The sequence below is a fragment of the Capsella rubella genome, unplaced genomic scaffold (genome assembly GCF_000375325.1).
Source record: "Capsella rubella cultivar Monte Gargano unplaced genomic scaffold, Caprub1_0 scaffold_1, whole genome shotgun sequence".
Taxonomy (NCBI): Eukaryota; Viridiplantae; Streptophyta; class Magnoliopsida; order Brassicales; family Brassicaceae; genus Capsella; species Capsella rubella.
In genome coordinates, this window is record NW_006238923.1 from 14811078 (window position 1) to 14831104 (window position 20027).

The following is a 20027-nucleotide window of genomic DNA, read 5'->3' on the forward strand; positions in this document are numbered from 1 at the left end:
GACATGGTGGTGGATTTGGTGCTGGGGGAGGAGTTGGAGGTGGTGCCGGAGGAGGACTTGGCGGTGGTGGTGGTGCCGGAGGTGGAGGTGGACACGGTGGAGGCCTTGGAGGAGGTTTTGGGCACGGTGGTGGCGCTGGAGGAGGTCATGGGGGAGGAGTAGGCATTGGGATTGGTATAGGAATAGGTGTTGGGGTTGGTGGAGGCTCCGGTCATGGTTCCGGCAGTGGAAGCGGTAGCGGTGGTGGTGGCCATTAATCAAAACGACTTATTATTACTACTCATCTTAGTACTTTTATGTCCTCTTGCATTTGTTTTTAATCACAAAACACCAAAAAAACATGTATGATACATCAGTTTTCATTTCAAAATGTGATTTCTCCTATTTTTGTTTAAGAATGCTTTCGATAATCACAATAAGAAAATATTGTTCAATACGGATTGATCTTAAATGTTTTGAATGAAAGGAACATATCTATATTTTCAATGTGTAACATACAAAGAGGGCCATTTACTTCAATTTTGAGGTCCTATTTAGTCAGATATTTCTCCACCAAACTCACATAAAATGAATATTATAGCTATATGGCCAACTTCACTTATTTTATAAGCAACATTTACAGCAGAAAATTTACTTCATTGGCCAATGTTTATTTTTGAATTCATTATTTGCTTTAACTTTTCATTTTCTGTTCATAGATGAAATCTCTTACAAGCACCATTGTTATCTTTCCAAACTCGGTGATGATGTGGTTAAGTACATCAGGACAATTAGTTTTCTATACAATGCTTTTGTTTGCTATAGTGCGTCAAGAGCGATAGTAGTGTGTATCATCATGGTTTCCAACGTTTTTTATTTGAGATATATTGGGAGCAAGATGTGTATTTTGCATATTAACTGTTATGAACCGTCAGAGTCCGATACTGAAGTAAACCCGTAAAGCTCAAGTCGAAGAATATTCTAAAAGTATAACAAAGATTAAGAAATTTAGAATATTTACTTATTCATTTTTATCTATTTCATTTTCTAATTAGGTTAAACATAAAATTAACATATATACCATGACCTATTCCTATACCAATTGCATGCATATATGTTAACGATTAGGTTTCTAACAAGTAACATGTATAAAACAAGATTATAATATTTTTAAGAGAATGTGTAAGAGTCAAAATTACTTTTGTTTTGGATTTTGTATAATAAACGACGTATGTGTTTTATAATACCAACAACTTTTTGTATTTCTTATCTTATACCAAATAATTAGAAAATCTAAGCAATTTAAACCGAAGTTAAACCGGAATTTGGATTGGGAGGTGCTCATAACAAACAATTATATTGTTCTCTGCTTTCAAGAAATGCTACTTTCTCCTTCTTCGTCAAATTCTCTTTAAAGATTCATTAACGACGCTTCAGGTATCTATCTTTGAAGATCTGATCGGAGATTAGTGAAAATTAGGGTTCTTTAGATTAGGGTTGGCGCAAAAAGTATGGATAGGATCAGTAATTTACCAGAGGAACTTGCTTGTCACGTAATCTCATTCCTTTCAACAAAAGACGCAGCGAGGTTGAAGTATGCTTCCAAGAAATGGTATAATCTTGTTACCATCATACAGAGTTGTGTTTTTGCTGATTCGTACTATCCCATCAATGGAAGTTTCGAAGTTTTCGCTGCTCGATTACTATCTCCTCGACATGACCAGAGTCACCACCGTATGAGAAGATTCTATCTAAAGCTCACGTCTTCGTCTTTGGATCCTTCTCAGTGTGATACAGTCAACGAGTGTTTACTTAGTGTGTTCAAGCGTGGTGTCTTGGATCTTGAACTCCACATCAAAGGACGTTATGATCATTACTACTCACTGCCTTCAGAGTTGTTCACTTGCAAGAGCGTTGTGAAACTGAGACTAGGCTCTGGTTTTGTTATTGATCTTATCCCTAGTACTGCTCTGCTTCCTTCTCTCAAGTCTCTCTTTCTTGATTCAGTTATGTTCGATGATACTACTGCGTTTACAAGGCTTATCTCTGCTTGTCCTGTGCTTGAGGAGTTACTCATACATGGCTTCAACTGTGAAGATTGGTACTGGTCTCGCGTTGTATCTAGTCACATCCTTAAGAGACTTACTATTCGACGCCAAGAACTGTATCACGATGGAGCTAGTTTTGACCCTATCAGTTTTGATATTCCGAGTCTTGAATACTTGATTACTTAGATGTTCTTAGAGATCATTATCCAGTTGTTAATCTCAGTTCACTTGTTGAAGCTAAGATAGAGCATCGTCCTCTTTACAATAGGGATAACTATGATGTTACCAATCTGATTAAAGGGTTAAAGAATGTTCAGATTCTTACCATAGGAGCTGTTGACACATTGGAAGTAAGTGTTGTCTCTTTAATGATCTGTTTGTTATTGAAGTTATGACTCCACTGAGACTAATTGTCTCTTTCATGTAATAGCTGTTTTGGGAGTTTCCTGAAGCTGTCCCAGTGTTTGAGAACCTGTTTCATTTATCAGTATGTACTCTGCTTACTCTTCTTAAAAACTCTCCAAATCTTAAGACTCTCACCATTGAGGTATGAACAAGAAACATCCCAAATAGTCCATTGGAGAAACAAAAGAATCGAAAACTCACAAAATCTTTTTTGCAGGCTTTGCACTATCATACTAGAAAAGGTGATGAGGTGTCTCTTTGCCAATGCTTGGAGGGTTACTCGTTTCTTTTGTCCTGCCATATTGAGATATTAAAGATAAACCAATTCTATGGATATATTGGAGAAATGGTGCAAATAAAGCATATCTTGGAGAAACTGCAGTATTTGGTGTTGTTGGAAGTTCATGTTGAGGGAAGAAGTGATGATGACCTGCAGATCTTGGTGGATCTCTTAATGCTTCCCAGAGCTTCATCTAAATGCAAAGTCCAGGTCATGTTCTCCTGAACAAACATACGTGCAGTGCACGGTTCTGATAAAAAGAAACTTACGTGCAATGCACGGTTCCTGTTTGCTGTTTTGTTTTGGATCTTTCATACATAGACTACTGTTTTTTTCTAAAGTTCAGTAATTAATGCTGCTATGTAGCCAGCTTCAGTCTTTTGTTCGAAGATTACAATTCATAAACAATCATAACGTTTAAATTCACTAGCACAATTGCACAAACCAAACAAGCCTTAGCATAATACGATATGGTATATATATCCATAGGTGTGTTTCTAATTATTTATTCACAAGCCAATTTAGTGTCGAAGCTGCTCAAGCAAATAGTAAAGGCTTGAAAGGCAGAGAGAGGGTAGCTATAGTCCATAGTGAACATGTCCTTACCCACTTTCCCAAACTGTAGTATGATCTTATCATTGTCTGATGGCTCTAGCTTCTGTGATGGTGGTGATGGCTGAACCGTTGCAGCGGATATCAGTTGAAAGTTCTTTACCGACTTAATGGTCACTCTGTCTTTGAAGTAAAGGCACCAGCATTGCAACTTCTGGTGCCACCTTGGCGTTTTGTTTGTCAGCACCAAAGGCCCTTCCTTTCCTTTTTTCTCTTGCAGTCCAACAATGTCTGAGAACCGCGCGCTGCTGATATCTCCCGAGTGGTTGATTATCTTTGAGGAAGCGAAGCTGTGGAAAGATTCATCAAGGGAACGTTGCAGATTCTCGGGTTTGTCAGGGACAGTGCTGCCGGGTTCTAGAGGTAGGGTAGGGATAGAGTGCATAATGCAGTGCATCTTGCGAGGTCCACGGGTTCCAAACACGTTCAACTCATATGTAACTTGACCGATGTTGTAACTTCCAGAGGGGACTTTAGGAGAGACTTTGGGAGATGATGTTCTTGGACTGTTGTAGGCAAGAGCTGTATCATATATTATGAATTTTGTCCCTAAGAAGTTAGACCTGAAAATGAAGTTAAAACAAAATTTGCAAGAATTAAATCAAGAACTCAATCATGTTTTGCAAGAAGTAATCAAGAACTCAATCATGTGTTGGAAGATCTTATATTCTTACCTCATTTTGCCAATGTAAGTGCTACTTGATCTTGAAATGTTGTTTGCATCCATTGATATCACATACTCGGTGTATGAAGTCCTCCGTGTGCGCTTTGCCGAGAGAAGAAACTTTCCAGTTTCACCAAGTAAGGCTGTACAAATTGGACAAAGGTTAGTAAAATGAGCCACTAGTATATATATCAAGAGTCAAAAACTAAGTTAACATAGAAAAAATTTGAGTTTTCTGTTATTTTCAAGAACTTGCAAGACATGTCTTCTACTACATTTTGAGTTCAAATGACAAAACAGAGTTTACTGAAACAGAGTTTACTGAAACAGAGGTTTGGTAACATCAACAAAGACCAAAGACTAACCAGGGCTCAGAGAAAGATAAAGATGGTAAGTCATATTAGACTTATCCCTTTTGATAAAACAATGTATGGTTCCATCCCTAGTCCCGGGCTGCACAAATAAAAGAGTGGTCAGAATAACCGAGATGATATCGAAACGAAGTAACGAAACCTCGCACCTGTTTCAAAGAAACCGGAAACGTGAGTTTGCGGGAGAACTCAGGACTTTTGACAATATCTTTGCACATTAATCTCCATGTCTTGCAAACACCAGCACAAGCAACAACTTGTTTACGAGCAGGCCACTTGCTCTCGCTTTCATCCAACCTTCTCATCACATCTCGTAGTAGAGGAGCTGGCAAATTAGCCCAACGAGTGTTCTTGATTACAGCAAGATCTTCACCAAGTGTCTCAACCAATGCACCATAAGATTTACTTCTCTCATGAGTCCCATTAGACACTCTTGAAAAGCTTCCTAAACTATCTCTAACATCACGAACAATGCTACGAAACGACATTTTCTCTTACTATCAAAGCTTCTTCTTCTACAAAAACATGAAGAAACAAACATTATGAGTAAAATCTTAACATAAATTTCTCAAATTTAACAGTATATATATATATAGTTTGTGACTATACCAAAGCTACCTAAATTAAAGAATAATATATCTATAATGAAACATTTAGACGAAGAAAAAATTACTAACCAAAATCTTGATATTTCCACAATTATTTTCAAGAAATCAAAATCTTTAGATTCAAAAAGCTGAAGCTAACCTAAATTTCAAGAACACACAAAATCCAAAAAAAAAAAGAGGTTTTCAAGAATCTTGAGACACTTTTGGGTATATATGTAACAAAGCAAATAGATCAAAGCTAAACCCATAGAAAAACAAAGTTTCCTTTTGAATTCAACAACGATTCATTAGGTTTTCAAGAATCTTGAGAGTTGAGACCCAAAGGTTAGATCTTTAGTATCAAACCAAAGAGATCAAAGCTAAACCTATAAAAGACAAGCAAAAAGTAAAAGTAAAAAAGTTACAGGTAAGAAATTTAGAGAAGACAGATCAAAGAAGACAAACCTAATTTGTCTAAATTGTTTTCTTTGTCTCTCTCTGATCTTCAGCTCTTACTTGTAAAGAGTCACGGATTTCAAAACTTTATCAAATTCAGTATAACTGTAATAAAATTTAGTGCTTGTATTTAATTTTGTTTAGAATATCCTATATTTGTAAAATGTAACGTATTTATTTAATTTAATGTCTAGAATAAGTAATAATACATTTCATTATTTAGTATGATTCGATGACCAAATGACACGAGCACAATGTAGGCTTGTAGCCAAGGTGTTGAAGGGTCTCTATTACTTTTTATTTTCTTATGAAGTTTTTGTTAAAGCATGTAGAGACAAAGTCTTATTATAATGGTATTTTTAACAAGTAGGAAAAGTAAGTTAAACCAGAAACAAAAAAAAAAATGTTAGAATTTGTTTAAACTTCAGAGACTATTTAGTATTTATTTAGAATTTTTTTTAATTTAATCATATTCATTGTTTCTGATAATGTAGTCTTTTGTGTTTTATATCTTTAATAATCATATTTTACATTAAAATGGTAAATTTTTGATTAAGATATGGTACCATAAAAATGTTTATAATTGGAAAAATGTCATAAAAATCCCGAACTTTCAAAGTTGGGATGATTTAATTCGGAATTTTCAGAAAGTCATTTTAATCACAAATGTATATGTTGCATTTTCCGTAAAATCCTTATTTTTCGTTGACTTTGCTGATTTAACTATGACGTTTTATTTTTCTTAAAATCGCGAAGACGGAGTTAACTATACGTTAGGTGCCTCCAATTAGCCTAAACAAGGACTTTTTTTTTTACCCCAAAACGACGTCGTTTAACAAAATGAAGAATCTCAATCCACAAATCGATTCACAATTCACAAATTTGAATCCTTAATACTAGAAATATCAACAAATTCTTTATACCTCTTATCAAACTGTTGCCATGGCACGAACCTATGGAGTAAGAAAGCGACTTTCGACGTCGTTTCGTCGTTTAAAAAACATGGTCACTTAGGTTCAACGGAAGCAGGTCACAGATAATTATATCTCGGGTTCGTTTTAACAGATATTATATGTCATGCTTAAATCATCAAGGTCAACGAAACTTATATATTTTACAAAAAATTCAATAAAAACTTTATGATTAAAATGATTTTTTGAAAGTTTGGGATTAAATTGTCTCAAATTTAAAAGTTTAGAATTTTTACGACAATTTTCCCAATGTTTAATATCACTTAAAACCGTAACCACATAATTCTGTAAATTCTTGCAACCACAATTATAGTGTTTAAACTAATAAAATTTGTAATAACATCTTAAGTTCTATTTTTATTCATAAAAACTATAGCATAGCGCGGAAGAATATTTATATATACATACAAACTATAACGGATTACAATATGTTACAATTTTATTTCATTGTATGGTAGTCGATTACGGTAAATCATAGATTTTTGTAATAAGTTTGAATTAAAAACGAGTTAATGGTAAAATAATGTGTTAAATTTCATACAATAAAAAAATAAAAACAAAGAAAATTTTAAATACAGTGAGAGGGGATCGCCTTGTTGGAGTCCTCTTTCTAGCCGGAACGCTTCTGTCTTCTCCCTATTCCATAAGATCTGCATTGACATCCCAGTCATACAATTCATAACCCATTTCACCCATTTATCTGGAAGCGTTGCATCTTTTAAAGAACGAAGGCTATTGTGATGCAGTTAAAATCAGTTATGCCTTTGTTGATAGGGCCATCTCAAGCTAGTTTCATACCGAGAAGGCTTAGCACATATAATATTGTCGTTGTTCAAGAGGCAGTGCACTCAATGAGACATAAGAAAGGGATGGATGTTACTCAAGTTGGATCTAGAAAAGGCCTATGATCGCATTCGATGGGACTTCCTTGAAGATTCTTTAATATAAATTCCATTAAATATTAGAATTTTAAATTAGGTTTATGATTTGTAATTATTAAAAATTAAAAATATGTGCCAAATCGTTTTAGTTGGTAAACAAAATTAAGAATAATTTTATCTTATTGTAAATATGTAATAATCCTATTTATTAATTGGATTTATCACGAAATTAGTAATTATTTTACCAAATAATTAAATATTAAAATATTTTAGATGACATGAATAACGTATATATAGCGTGAATATCGTCTGAAGGGTTTTAGTAATATATTAGTAACGAAATCGTGATTTTAAAGTACTTCCTTCATTGAGAATTTTTAACTTTCCAAAACTAAATTTAAGCTATATGCAATTTTATGTAAATAGTTAATAATAATAGAGGATTTATACCGTATTTTCTGAGGAGGTATGTGAGTGCGACACGTGAGCTTTTTCTTTTGAGAATGCTTTTCTATTAATATGTAGGGGATACAAAGTTTGTGAAGAGATGTTTCACAAGACTTGAGAGAGATGTAGTTTTCGAGAAGTTTTATAAATCAATAAGCTAAGTTGTTTGTATATTCAAGTTTTTTAAGCACTTAGACTAAACGCATAATAAATTAAGAATGTAAGAGCACATCCATTGAAAAATTTAAGGTGTGTTTTTTACAAAAATACAATGATAATAGATAGTTTAAGTATCGCTCCTTAGAGCACTTGGGAGGTGTTAAAGAGATGGTTTATAAAAAAAAAAAATAAACAAAATGAAAACTGAAAAAAGAGAAAAAATGAGTACCTAAACATAGAGACTTTATAAAAGGGTTCATAAAAATAGTGGACAGATGTCAAACACTTAATAATTCAATGAAAAAAAAATAGAAAAAATATATAGATAAAAAATAATATAAATCCTTTTTTTTAAGAATCTCTAACTAGGTATTACCGATGGAGGTGGCCTTAGAGCAAGTTCAATGGTGATTTTATAGGGTGTCTAAAGTGGAATTTAGAGTATAATAATAAAATTTAATGCAAATGTTGGTCTAATAATTAAGACTTGTATCCTAAAATAAGACACATTTAGGATAAGACACATTTAACAACTTAAGACCCGATGACATGGCAAATTTTTATTGGCCACGGAAAAATTAATATATACATATATTTTAAAAAAGAATAATATATTTTTAAAATGAGTAATTAAGATTTGTATTATATTTTGAAAATGTATAATTATAATTTTTTAAATGAATAAAATATTTTCAAAATGAATAATTAAGATTTGTATTATGTTTTTAACATGTATAAATATTTTTTGAATAAATATTTTGAAACTGGATATTTAAGATTTGTATTTTTTTTTTTAAATGTATAAATTTTTTTTAAATGAATAAATATATTTCAAATGAATAAATATGTTTAAAATGAATAATTAAGATGTGTATATGTTTTAAAATTGTATAAGATATTTTTTTAGACATTTATATTGGATATCTCTATTGGATGGATAATCATTTGAGAGTGTCTTAAAAATTAAATTTACATAAAATCTAATAGTTCATTGTTTTAGACATCCTTGATGAATGTCACCATTGAACATCCTCTTTTTTTTTTTTTTTTTTTTTTTTTTTTTTGTTAACCAGAACTACAATCAAAACTGATCATAGTCGATTAGAAGGACCCAAACAGACTTGTTTAAAACCCTGCAGAGAGGAGTGAGCTTTGCGCGCCAAGGAATCTGCCATGTCATTCAAGCTGTGTGGAATAAGCGAGAGAGAGATGGTTGAGAATTCTTCCCTATCAATGTTGATGTCGTCAAGGTAGACAGAGAACGCCGGCCACTCGGACGGAGAAGACACCATCTTCACCAAATCTGAACAGTCCGTCAGGAACATAACATCACTGTAGTTATGTCCTATCATGCATCTCATCGCCCAGACCAGAGGTTCAACTTCAGAGTGAAGGGGAGATAGACTACGCCGTACATTTGAAGCACCCATCATCGAGGAAACTTCCTGCGCATGTTGAAAAACCAACCTAAACCTGCATAATCATCAGTGGACTTCCAAGAGCCATCAATAAAGCAGCGATAACCTGTATATGAGGGCGGAAGGGGATTAATAGGTCTCGGAATCTGACTCCTGGTAGGAGCAGTAATCTGTTCAGAACCCAATTGGACACCCAAGTCTTCCAACTGAGCTCCTCTCCAGGCAGTGGCTTCCTCCGTAGCTACCCGTAATATTTCCATTGGACTATCATCCTTGTTCTCATAAATTTTACCATTTCGAGCCTTCCATACATACCACAATATCCAGGGGCATGCCAAATAAGGATCTCCTTCCGAGATCAGCCGAAAATATAGTCCATATTAGCATATACAGACATTGTAGGAAAGACTAAAAGGCCCACAGGGACATTAGCCAGTGCCCAAACTTGTCTCGCTGGTGGACATTCAAAGAAAACATGATTAACCGTTTCCATTTGTGAACCGCATCGAACACACTTATCATCACACTGTATCCCCCGTTGGTATAAGTTCGACCAAACTGCTATACATCCCGTCAATAATTGCCACATCAAATGTTGAATTTTAGGTGGACACTTAATTTTCCATACCCTTGCTAGAAGAGGGTTAATATCCGGACCACAAACCAGAGGCTTATGGATCCTCGAATCAACCATTCTAGCCGTGTAGTATCCAGATTTTACCGTATATTTTCCGGTTTTCGTGAAATGCCATCCTACCGAATCTCCCACTGATGCGTTCCCAATAGGTAGAGCACTAATTAAAGAGACATCCTCTGGAGTAAAAAATTCTCGGAGTGTATCCAATTTCCAAGAATTTGTCTGGCGATCAATCAAATGACGAATTTGTAAAGACGGGTCGACCAACGACCCATTACTTATGGCTGGTCTCGGGAATTGAGCCGGAACCCAGGGATCCTTCCAAACATAAACAGAATCTCCTAAGCCGACCCTTTTAATCAGTCCTTTTTCAACCAAAGAGCGAGCGGAAACTATACTCCTCCATCCATAAGATGGAGAGTAAGATTTAATGGGATCCATAGGAGTCCCATTTCTATAATACCGACCTTTAAAAACTTTTGCAAAAAGCGAATCTGGAAAATCCATTAAACGCCACAACTGCTTCACCAAGAGTGCCGAATTAAAATCATTAACATCTCTTAAACCCAACCCTCCCAACTTCTTACTCACACAAAGCTTGTCCCATGCACGCCAATGCATACCACATATCTGCCCATTATTACTCCACCAAAAGTTGGCAACTGCACAAGTCAACTTCGATGTTATTGTTTTCGGGAGCCGAAAACATGACATAACATACGTTGAGAGGGCAGCTGCCACCGATTTTATCATAACTTCCTTCCCCCCTCCCTTCGATAGCAATTTCGCAGACCAGCCATTTATGTGATTATTTAGCCTATCCCGAACAAAAGAGAAAACTTGAGTCTTTGCTCCGCCTAAACTTTCCGGTAATCCAAGATATGATCCCATTCCGCCTAACTGAAAAATTCCAAGAGTCTGCTGAATCGCCGTTCTAACGTTTATATCTACACAATGACGGAATTGTAAGGATGACTTCGAGAAATTGATTTACTGTCCCGACATCACCTCATACTGTTTCAAAATACCAAGTATAACCGCGCATTGCTCCGTTGTCGCTCGACAGAAAAATAAACTATCATCGGCAAATAAAAGATGGGATATTGGGGGACTCCTGTTAGCCACTTTTATCCCTGATATCAATTTATTTTGCTCCGCTTTCCTAATTTTAGATATCAGAACTTCCGTACAAAGAATAAACAGATACGGAGATAAAGGGTCCCCTTGTCGTAGCTCCGCCCTGGTTTAATTAAACCTTTGGGTTGACCATTTAGTAAAACTTGATACTCAACCGAAGACATGCAAAACATAATCCAAGAAATCCATTTTTTTGAGAACCCCAACTTCCTGAAAGCGTTCAACAAAAATCCATTCAACCCTATCATAAGCCTTACTCATATCCGTTTTAATAGTTAGAAACTTACTCTTACAAGATGGATTTGTCCTTAAACCATGAAACATCTCTTGACCCACCAAAATATTATCTGAGATAAACCGTCCTGGCATAAAAGCAGTCTGGGTCTCCGAGATAAGACGGGGAAGAATTGTCTTTAGTCGTTGATAGAGCACTTTAGATATAACTTTATATCCTACATTACACAAACTAATAGGCCGCATTTCCGTCATCCGAGTCGGTCTCTTTACCTTCGGGATAAGACAAATATTGGTTTGATTCAACCGCTTATCAAAACAATCGTTTTGGAAAAAATATGAGACTATCTGAACCAGGTCACCCTTTATAACCTCCCATGATTTCTGAAAAAATAAACCCGTCATACCATCCGGACCTGGAGCCTTATCTGGAGCCTTCACCTAGTCCTTGACTTGGACCACACGCTTATCCACGCGAGGCTTGTTTTGAAACTTTCTATAAAAGAGAAGTATCTACTCGAAGAAGCTGACTCAAGGCTAGATCTATGGAGATGTAATGACTATTTGATAAAGCTACGACCTTTCTTCATGAGTTTCTACTAGAAGCCAACAAGCTTTTCACCATGCACGTTTACACAATGGGCACTTCCAGTTACGCTGAGTCGGTGTTGAAGTTGATTGATCCGGATCAAGTTTACTTTGGTCACCAAGTCATAGCTAGAGAAGCAAGTCCTGACTATAAGACACTTGAACTTGTTAAGGCTGATGATAAGCGTAGAGTTGTGATTGTTGATGATACGGTTGATGTTTGGCTTTATGACAAGAGAAACTTGTGTAAGATCACCGGATATAATAATTTCAGAGACCATCGTACTAGGTCTGAATCATACGCAGAAGAGAAGAAAGACGAGAGCCGAAGCAAAGGATCATTGGCGAGTGTTTTAAAATTTCTTCAAGAAGTTCACAAAATATTTCAAGAAGAGTTCGATTTTAAAGATTTAAGGTTATTGACTTGCAACACAAGGAAGAAGAAGCTTCACCTAGTCCTTGACTTGGACCACACGCTTGTCCACTCAAGGCTTGTTTCGGACCTTTTTATAAAGGAGAAGTATCTACTCGAAGAAACCGATTCAAGGCTAGATCTATGGAGATGCAACGTACCATCCCATTACGAATATTTGATAAAGCTACGACCTTATGTTCATGAGTTTCTATTAGAAGCCAACAAGCTTTTCACTATGCACGTTTACACATTGCGCAGTTCCAGTTACGTTAAGACAGTGTTGAAGTTGATTGATCCGGATAACGTATACTTTGGACACCGAGTCGTGAGGAAAGGAGCAAGTCCTTACTACAAGACACTTGATCTTGTTTTGGCTGATAAGCGTAGAGTGTTGATTGTTGATTCGTTTGATGTTTGGCCTTATGACAAGAGAAACTTGTATCAGATCACCGAATACAGATACTTCAGAAAGCTTCGTGCTCGGTCTGAATCATACGCAGAACAGAAAAAAGACGAGAGCCGAAGCAAAGGATCATTGGCTAATGTTCTTAAATTTCTTCAAGATGTTCACAAAATATTCAAAGAGGAGTTAGATTGTAAAGATGTGAGGTTATGGACTTGGACCACATCGAAGCCCAAAAAAAGCCCATCAACATCCAAGTCCACCTCTGTGAAAGGATTAGTAGAAGAAGAGTCCTTATCTTCTTTACCAAATAGTTCTCTAGTTTCTACATTTTCAACTTCTTTGTCTTTGAGTGACGACAAGGCTCTAGTGAGCTCTGATAAACCCTAAATGGTTACAATACATTATTTAACCAATTAAAACATTCGAGTTAAAAAACAAATACCTCCACATCTATATTTACACTACATGAATGCATACATTATTAATATGATAACTGAGATTGGGTGCATGCATATGATTATTAGAGACGATGGTACTTTGTCTGAAACATACACAAAAAAAGGTTATATATATAACTTCCAAAATAAACTTGTATCCAAGTTCCAAAGTTAAATTATTGCGACTAAACAATGATCACTTTTTGGCTTTGTTTTTCATTATACAATTTTATTTCCTCTTCTTTAGTTTTACCCCATAGACCAAGGTATAGTCCACACACCAACAACACTCCTCCACCCACACTGCACCAAGTATAAACACAAACATAAGATTCTAAGGACATACACTTATATATGGTATGAAATTATAATTTGTTTGTTTTAAACAACAAACCTTCCAAGGTATAGTGTTTCCTTGAATAGGAAAGATGAGATAATGCAAGTAATGATGAGAGCTAAAGGAGTGTAGAGTGCAGTGAACACTGGTCCTTTCTTCTCTATTGCCCACACTTGTAACCAATATGTAAGTCCAGTCACCATGATTCCCTATTAAGTTTTGGTTTAATTATATACTATATACTATTCTTTGATTAAACAGAAAGATATATTTCATATTTGATATATAATTTAGAGATTAGAGATGATTTTAACATACACAATAAGCCATTGAGAGAAGAGGTAAGCCGAATTCAATCTTCCAAACTGATGGATTTCTGTTTGCCGCGACTGCCCAAACTCCGGTTTGTATGCAACTGAAAAGGCATTGAAGTGCTACTAGTCGCAACTTTGCTGGGTACTCCTTCATCACTTTGCTCTAATTAACAAACACCATCAATCAAAATTGTTAAAAAATTGGGGGAAAATTCTCGAAAACGCATTTTATTTAATATTCGCCAGAAAAATGCATGAAATCTTTATTTTACCATTTTTTTTATAAAACTAATCATGTAAATTAATATGATTCAACTATATACTTTTAGTATTTATAGATTGTAAAATAATATTATATTATATTTATTTATTTATAAAATAAACATTTCGACTAAATCAAGTTTCTACGGACATATACTTGATGTCATACCTATGTCATGTCTGAAAATAATGGTGTGTACTTGTGTTTTAGTGCTTCCGTACAAGAGACATAGGTAGTTGAATATTTTTGTAGTTTATTTTGTTGTATGAATCATATGATAAATAATTTGTGTTTTGACTAGAATTTATTTTATCCAATAGAGAGAGAGAGAGACGTGGACTGGTTCCAAATAATTTTTAAACTGAAGAAGACAATACCATTACTCCATAACCTATGAAAGTGTATAAAGAGACTAGTCCTTTTCATATCATGGTGAAGGTCCAATTACGTAATCGGATATTAAGTGAAATTTTCAAAAATAATATCATATTTTCAGGAAAAAAAATTAAAATATAAATCTAAACTTATATTTCTTCGTTGAAAAAACAGCTTAAAACTTTTACATTATATATATTTTTTTTTACCTAACTAAAAGTATCTCACATATATATAGCAAAAAAAAAAAAAAAGATGAGCTTATAGAAAAAATATATTTTTCATATTACCAAAATTTTTAATGTATTTACGTATGTTTTTCATAATATATAGATATTTCTATCACACACAAAAAGAAATCCGGATTTTTCGCGATTTTTAATAATTCTCCTTGTTAATAATGAACGGAAAATAAACACACACAAAAAGTTACTATCCAATGCCTAATACATGTCAAAATAGTGTTTTCAACTGAATTAACTAGATAAACAAAATTAACAATTAAAGAAAACAAATCAAGAGCATCATTATTAAGGGTCTCTTAAACAAATCTTAAGTTAAGATTTCTTCAAGAAAACGGTTCTTATATAAGCGTTTCTCCTAACAATATAAGATTTGTTTAAGATACTTTTAATAATGATGATGGTCTAAAGTAGCAAGCAACGATTAAGAAATTAGGAATGCAACTAGTGAAGTGATGAGAAAGTAAGTGGCATACCTGCATGATAATCCACATACACCAACAAGTATTGGCAGATAGCATTGTGATAGAACCTTTCACAGAGTTTTTGGTTGATGCAACGCTGCCGTTTGGTATGGTATTGTTGTTATAGTGGTTGATCAAACTTGGCCCTTTCACAAAAGCAAAAACTAATGCGCCTAACATTCCAATCATCGAACCAATGACTTTGGCCACTCCATGTGACTTCTTCAACGTCACAGTCTCTAATCTTTTCATTTGATTTATATATTCAGGTTAGAATCAGTGCCCACATAGTCAACTTGCTTATTATAATTTAGATGCTTGATCAAATTTTACTGAATATTCTAAATATAACTTTTGATAAATTGATTATATATTTTTCTTTGACCTGCATGGTTTTGTTACACTATGACCATGAACGGTGAACGTAAAAGCTAGCGGGGCCTTTTTTGTCCCGCACCGCAATAACGCATTTATGTTACCATTCAATCCGAGTTTTTTTTTATTAGTGTTTTAAAAAACAAAAAAATTTGAGCTTTGCACAATTAACCAGCCTATATAGGTATGAAACACTTTTAAAAACACAAGTAGTATTTGCCTAGCGATCTAAAAATATCGAAAATCACACTTATCCCGCAAAACTTTTTTTCGTAAATTCCGCAGTTGAACTGCACCGTATATTGAAACTGTTTATCCCATACAGTCAAATGCGCTATCACCATTTATACACTATATACCCTATTTAAAAATAATAATTTTCTCCTATTGTATATATTTTGTTTCCTTTAGACCAATCTTTTGAGTCAAAACTCAACTCATAATAGTCATTTTGTTGTTTTCTCCTGCTTACTTTTTCTTATCGCTATAAAGAATTTACTTCTACACAAAGCAAAGTAACAACTTAGTTATATTATACTGCATATATAAAATAAACCATATTTAACAATTAACACTAACCAGTTATATTATATGTAATTGTCATGTGTTAATGAAAAATTAAATAATATGGGTTATCATATATGCTTTAAGAATATTAAAAGAAATAATAAAATAAACAAAGTGATTTTATTTGATTTGATATATTTTTTAACCGATTCTTTAACTTTTTTAATCAGAAATTATATAAAAATTAAAATAAAGTATTATGCCCTCTGACCCCCATTAAAAAATAAACAAAATATAATCTTTGAATCAGTTCAGGAGGTATATGAACGAGAAGGACTCTTTATACCTGAACAGGAGAGCCAAGACAAAGGTGATAGATGGTATCGCGTTGGTGGTGGCTGCAGCAAAGGTGGCAGTAGTGTTTTCGATGGCCACATAGTAGAGGTTAAGACTCAGCGTAAGCCTAGATTTATATAACACTTAGTTAATAACTTGAATCCAAGAATCAGATTTCACAATCTATAGTAATATATATGTACCCGCATAAGGAGATGAAGAATATTTTGAGCAGCAAGACGAACGATAAAGGCGAGGCTTTCGAGCTGCGAAAAAACATAGAAGTTATGAGAATATTATATGTAGCTTAACGGTTTATACTAATGTTGTCATTTGTGTAACCATGCGCGGATTCAAACTAGTATGATATCGCTACAAGAAAACATATCGATATCCGACCACCATATATGTATGGATATAGAGTGGTTAAAACAGGAGAACCTTTCGAGGAAGAACGCGAAAGGGGATAAGGCAAGAGCTGCAAAGGCTTGTCTATAGAAAACAAAGACAAAAGGGTTGGTTCCTTGAGAAATGGCAACTTTAGAGAGTAATGGCATGCCTGCGTATATGATTTGTACAAACACCATTGCCATGTTGGCTTTGTGCTTCATCATCATCTTGAAGAAGTTAGTAAATAGTGATATATGTTTTGTTTTTTTTGTTCTTTTATGTGATGAAGAGCTTCACTTTGCTCCTCTTCCGCTATATATGCATTTGTGTTGGTGGGCATTTTAAAGGGTTTTCTCATCTTTTTGTTTTGGTCACTAGTCTATAGTAGTAGTACAGCTAATATGGACACGTGTACTTCCATTGAAAATGTTACAATCAAATCAAAACATCTTTCCACAAACATTTTTTGTCTTCTCCTCAAGATTTTAGTGATTTCATGATCTCCTCATAAATTTGCAAAAATTACTCAGTTGTATCGGCGCATACATGTCACACTATATCATATCATGTTCTTTATCTATATCTAGAGAAACATAAGTACGTTATTCCAACTTGTAAGTGGTTTCATTTTATTCAACGTTGATATGATTTGAGTTCTAATCCAATAACATCCCCAAGAACACGATTAAATGTTATATATACTATTATTAATATCGGATTTACAAAATTTCGGTAAAGAATTTTTTTCGGTTATGGAATGAATTTTCGATGACTCAAATATAAGAAAATATCAATTTATAACGCCGAATATCGTCTTTCATTTCGTTCTCGCCAATTCTATAGTGTATTAAATAATTTGGTAACACTTTGATAAAGAAAAAAAATAGGAATATATATATATATATTAAATCTTGCAATGAAGGGATATGAATCGAAATAACATCCCAAAAACACGGTTAAATGTTATTAAGATCGAATTTGCAAGATTTTGGTAATGGATTTTTCCGGTTATCAACTTATTTTGGTTACGGAACAAATTTTCGATTACTCAAATAAAAGAAAAATACCAACTTATATATCGTCGTTCTCGCCAATTTTATCATGTATAATTTGGCAACGTCAGGATTAAGAAAAAGATTACAACTATATATATAAAACCTTGCTATGAAGGGAAACAACAATGGATAATTTTATTATTAATACATTAAAGAGAAGATAAAGCCGAAGATTCAAAGTGGCAAGACACTAATGTCGGACAAAAGAGAAAGCAAGAGCACGCAGCTTCGCGTTGATAATTTACAATATGCATTTCTGCTGTTTCAACCTTTTTTTTTTTGTTTTTTTTTTGTTTCTGCTTTCTAACATTTAAAGGAAACTTTTATTTATTTTTTGTTTTTATTTATACACTATACAATTTTGTCTGCATTTGCGTGAATAATTTAATTAAATAGAGAAATACCCTAAAATATCGTAAACTTTTGAACTAGGTAACTATTCATTGTTGGCTCAAATTAAATAGGTAGATGATAATATACAGTAGTTAGTGATAATTATTATTTTAAAAAATTATATATATATAGTAATGGTGTAGCTTATATTGCCATCGAATATCTTTTTGTATAAAAATATTATTAATAATTATTATGGAAATATTGTTTTATTTAGTGATATAAAACGTTTTTATTATGTTAATAGTTTCTATCAAATGGATGCATAGCAAATTAAACCAAACTTTTTGATCTCGAATTGGTTCTTCATATCTTTCATTTGATAAAATGGACAACTACCTAAAGGTAAAAGAAATCTTAAAACATTAATAATTATAATATTAATACATATAAATGATTCTATTATTTGGTGTTGGAAGAATTAGATAGATATTGCTAGATGATATAATTAGAAAAATCTTGGCTCCTGGTCAATTCAGATTAATTAAAAAATGTGAATTGGATTAGACTGTTAATATTGAATTAACATGTGGTCATTTAAATTTCAAAAGAAGTGACATATTGATAGTTAACCTGAAACTAAATATGGCCCTGTTCGGTTTTTGTATTTTGCATTTCCATCAACGTGATCAATTCAAATGATTTATTTAAGTGATCCATTTGAATGCTAAATGACCAAACGAACAAGACATGTCCATCTAGATGATCTATTTGACCGAAAATGTATTTGTTTGATTATTTACATTTTTCATCTAGATGGATTTGATTTACAAAATGACTAAAATACCTTTGTTTTAATCTAATACAAATTTCTTTCAATCTTTATAAAAATCATAGTAATTTTAAATTATTGATCTAAAATATTTACACATCTAAATAATTTACAAATATTATTTTTGACATTTCTAAATTCCATTTTTATGAAATATTATTTGGATGATATATAAGGGTATATTTATCATTTGTCATTTTGGATGAACCATCTCCTTCCAAATTATCCAACTAGCTAGAGTTATTAAAATGACATTCAAAATTTTATTTAAAATTTAAAAACTCATCCAGAATCATCTGGATGATGTTCATTTCTAGACTTAAACTAACAATATCTGGATGGACCATCTAAATGAACAAACAAACATGACCTATGTCTTCACAATATTTAGAAGAATAAATTCCTTTATGATGTGATAATGGGAAGCTTGGAACATAGAGCTAATGAGCAGCTTGAACTTGAGGAGCTTGAAGCGAACGAGCAGCTTGAAGATGAAGATATTGGAGCTAAATAAGCGTTTCACTTCCCTAAAGTCCTATGACACTAAAGGGTAGTCTTGAGTGTGCTTATCCAACTACGTTGGTTGAGATTCAAGCCACTTAAGCTGAGATAGTGGAGGTGTGTGACTTGTACTCTTTTTTCCTCCTCTTGGTTTTGTTCCACTGGGTTTTCCGAGAGAGGTTTTTAATGAGTCAAGGCCACACACTTTTACAAAAGTCCATTGTTCTCCAGCCCAGCCTGCAGCCAGAGAAGTTTAAGAGTCTTCCTGTGTGTTGTCCTATCTTATAAAACCATATAAATTCTTTCTTCTTTCTTTTTAAATCTCATCAAACATTTTCTTATTAAAAAATCTCTTATGAACTTGTTTGATCACCTTGACTTTGTGTTTTAGTATGTACTATCTAACAACCTCATCTCGTGAATGGTTTTGGAGTTTCAAACCCAAGTAGGATCGAGTTTGAAAGTTCAAAGGATTTTCATAAGCTTTGAAAGTTTCTATCAATCCATTCTCAGTCCAGAAATCATCTCAGCCACACATCTGCACAAATCGGCCAGTTTCAGAACCGCCGTCC

General features: G+C 33.7%; 3 protein-coding genes and 2 pseudogenes across 3 annotated transcripts in view; 3 read left to right on the top strand and 2 right to left on the bottom strand.

Moving 5' to 3' along the window:
* The window catches only part of LOC111832660 (glycine-rich cell wall structural protein 1-like), a 1393-nt gene extending 914 nt beyond the window's left edge, over nucleotides 1-479 (top strand). Inside the window, exon 2 of the mRNA XM_023790258.1 lies at nucleotides 31-479. Within this exon, the coding sequence (XP_023646026.1) occupies nucleotides 31-257 (227 nt within the window). The 3' untranslated portion in view covers nucleotides 258-479. The remainder of the gene's footprint in view (nucleotides 1-30) is intronic.
* A 1011-nt stretch (nucleotides 480-1490) lies between these two features.
* LOC17898784 lies at nucleotides 1491-2937 on the top strand (annotated as a pseudogene).
* Nucleotides 2938-3058: 121 nt separating this feature from the next.
* On the bottom strand, nucleotides 3059-5170 carry LOC17900451 (tubby-like F-box protein 5). The gene is made up of 5 exons (XM_006307623.2): nucleotides 5037-5170; nucleotides 4509-4874; nucleotides 4354-4441; nucleotides 3999-4131; nucleotides 3059-3887 (listed from the first exon to the last, which is right to left on the bottom strand). Exons 2-5 carry the CDS (start codon nucleotides 4845-4847, stop codon nucleotides 3218-3220), a joined length of 1230 nt encoding a protein of 409 aa, XP_006307685.1. The 5' UTR covers nucleotides 4848-4874; nucleotides 5037-5170; the 3' UTR covers nucleotides 3059-3217.
* A 5699-nt stretch (nucleotides 5171-10869) lies between these two features.
* LOC111832410 lies at nucleotides 10870-13082 on the top strand (annotated as a pseudogene).
* A 130-nt stretch (nucleotides 13083-13212) lies between these two features.
* On the bottom strand, nucleotides 13213-16997 carry LOC17900843 (WAT1-related protein At1g43650). Its single transcript, XM_006305150.2, has 7 exons — nucleotides 16786-16997; nucleotides 16548-16610; nucleotides 16355-16471; nucleotides 15139-15370; nucleotides 13788-13946; nucleotides 13527-13678; nucleotides 13213-13435 (listed from the first exon to the last, which is right to left on the bottom strand). Exons 1-7 carry the CDS (start codon nucleotides 16959-16961, stop codon nucleotides 13318-13320), a joined length of 1017 nt encoding a protein of 338 aa, XP_006305212.2. The 5' UTR covers nucleotides 16962-16997; the 3' UTR covers nucleotides 13213-13317.
* Nucleotides 16998-20027: the final 3030 nt, after the last annotated feature.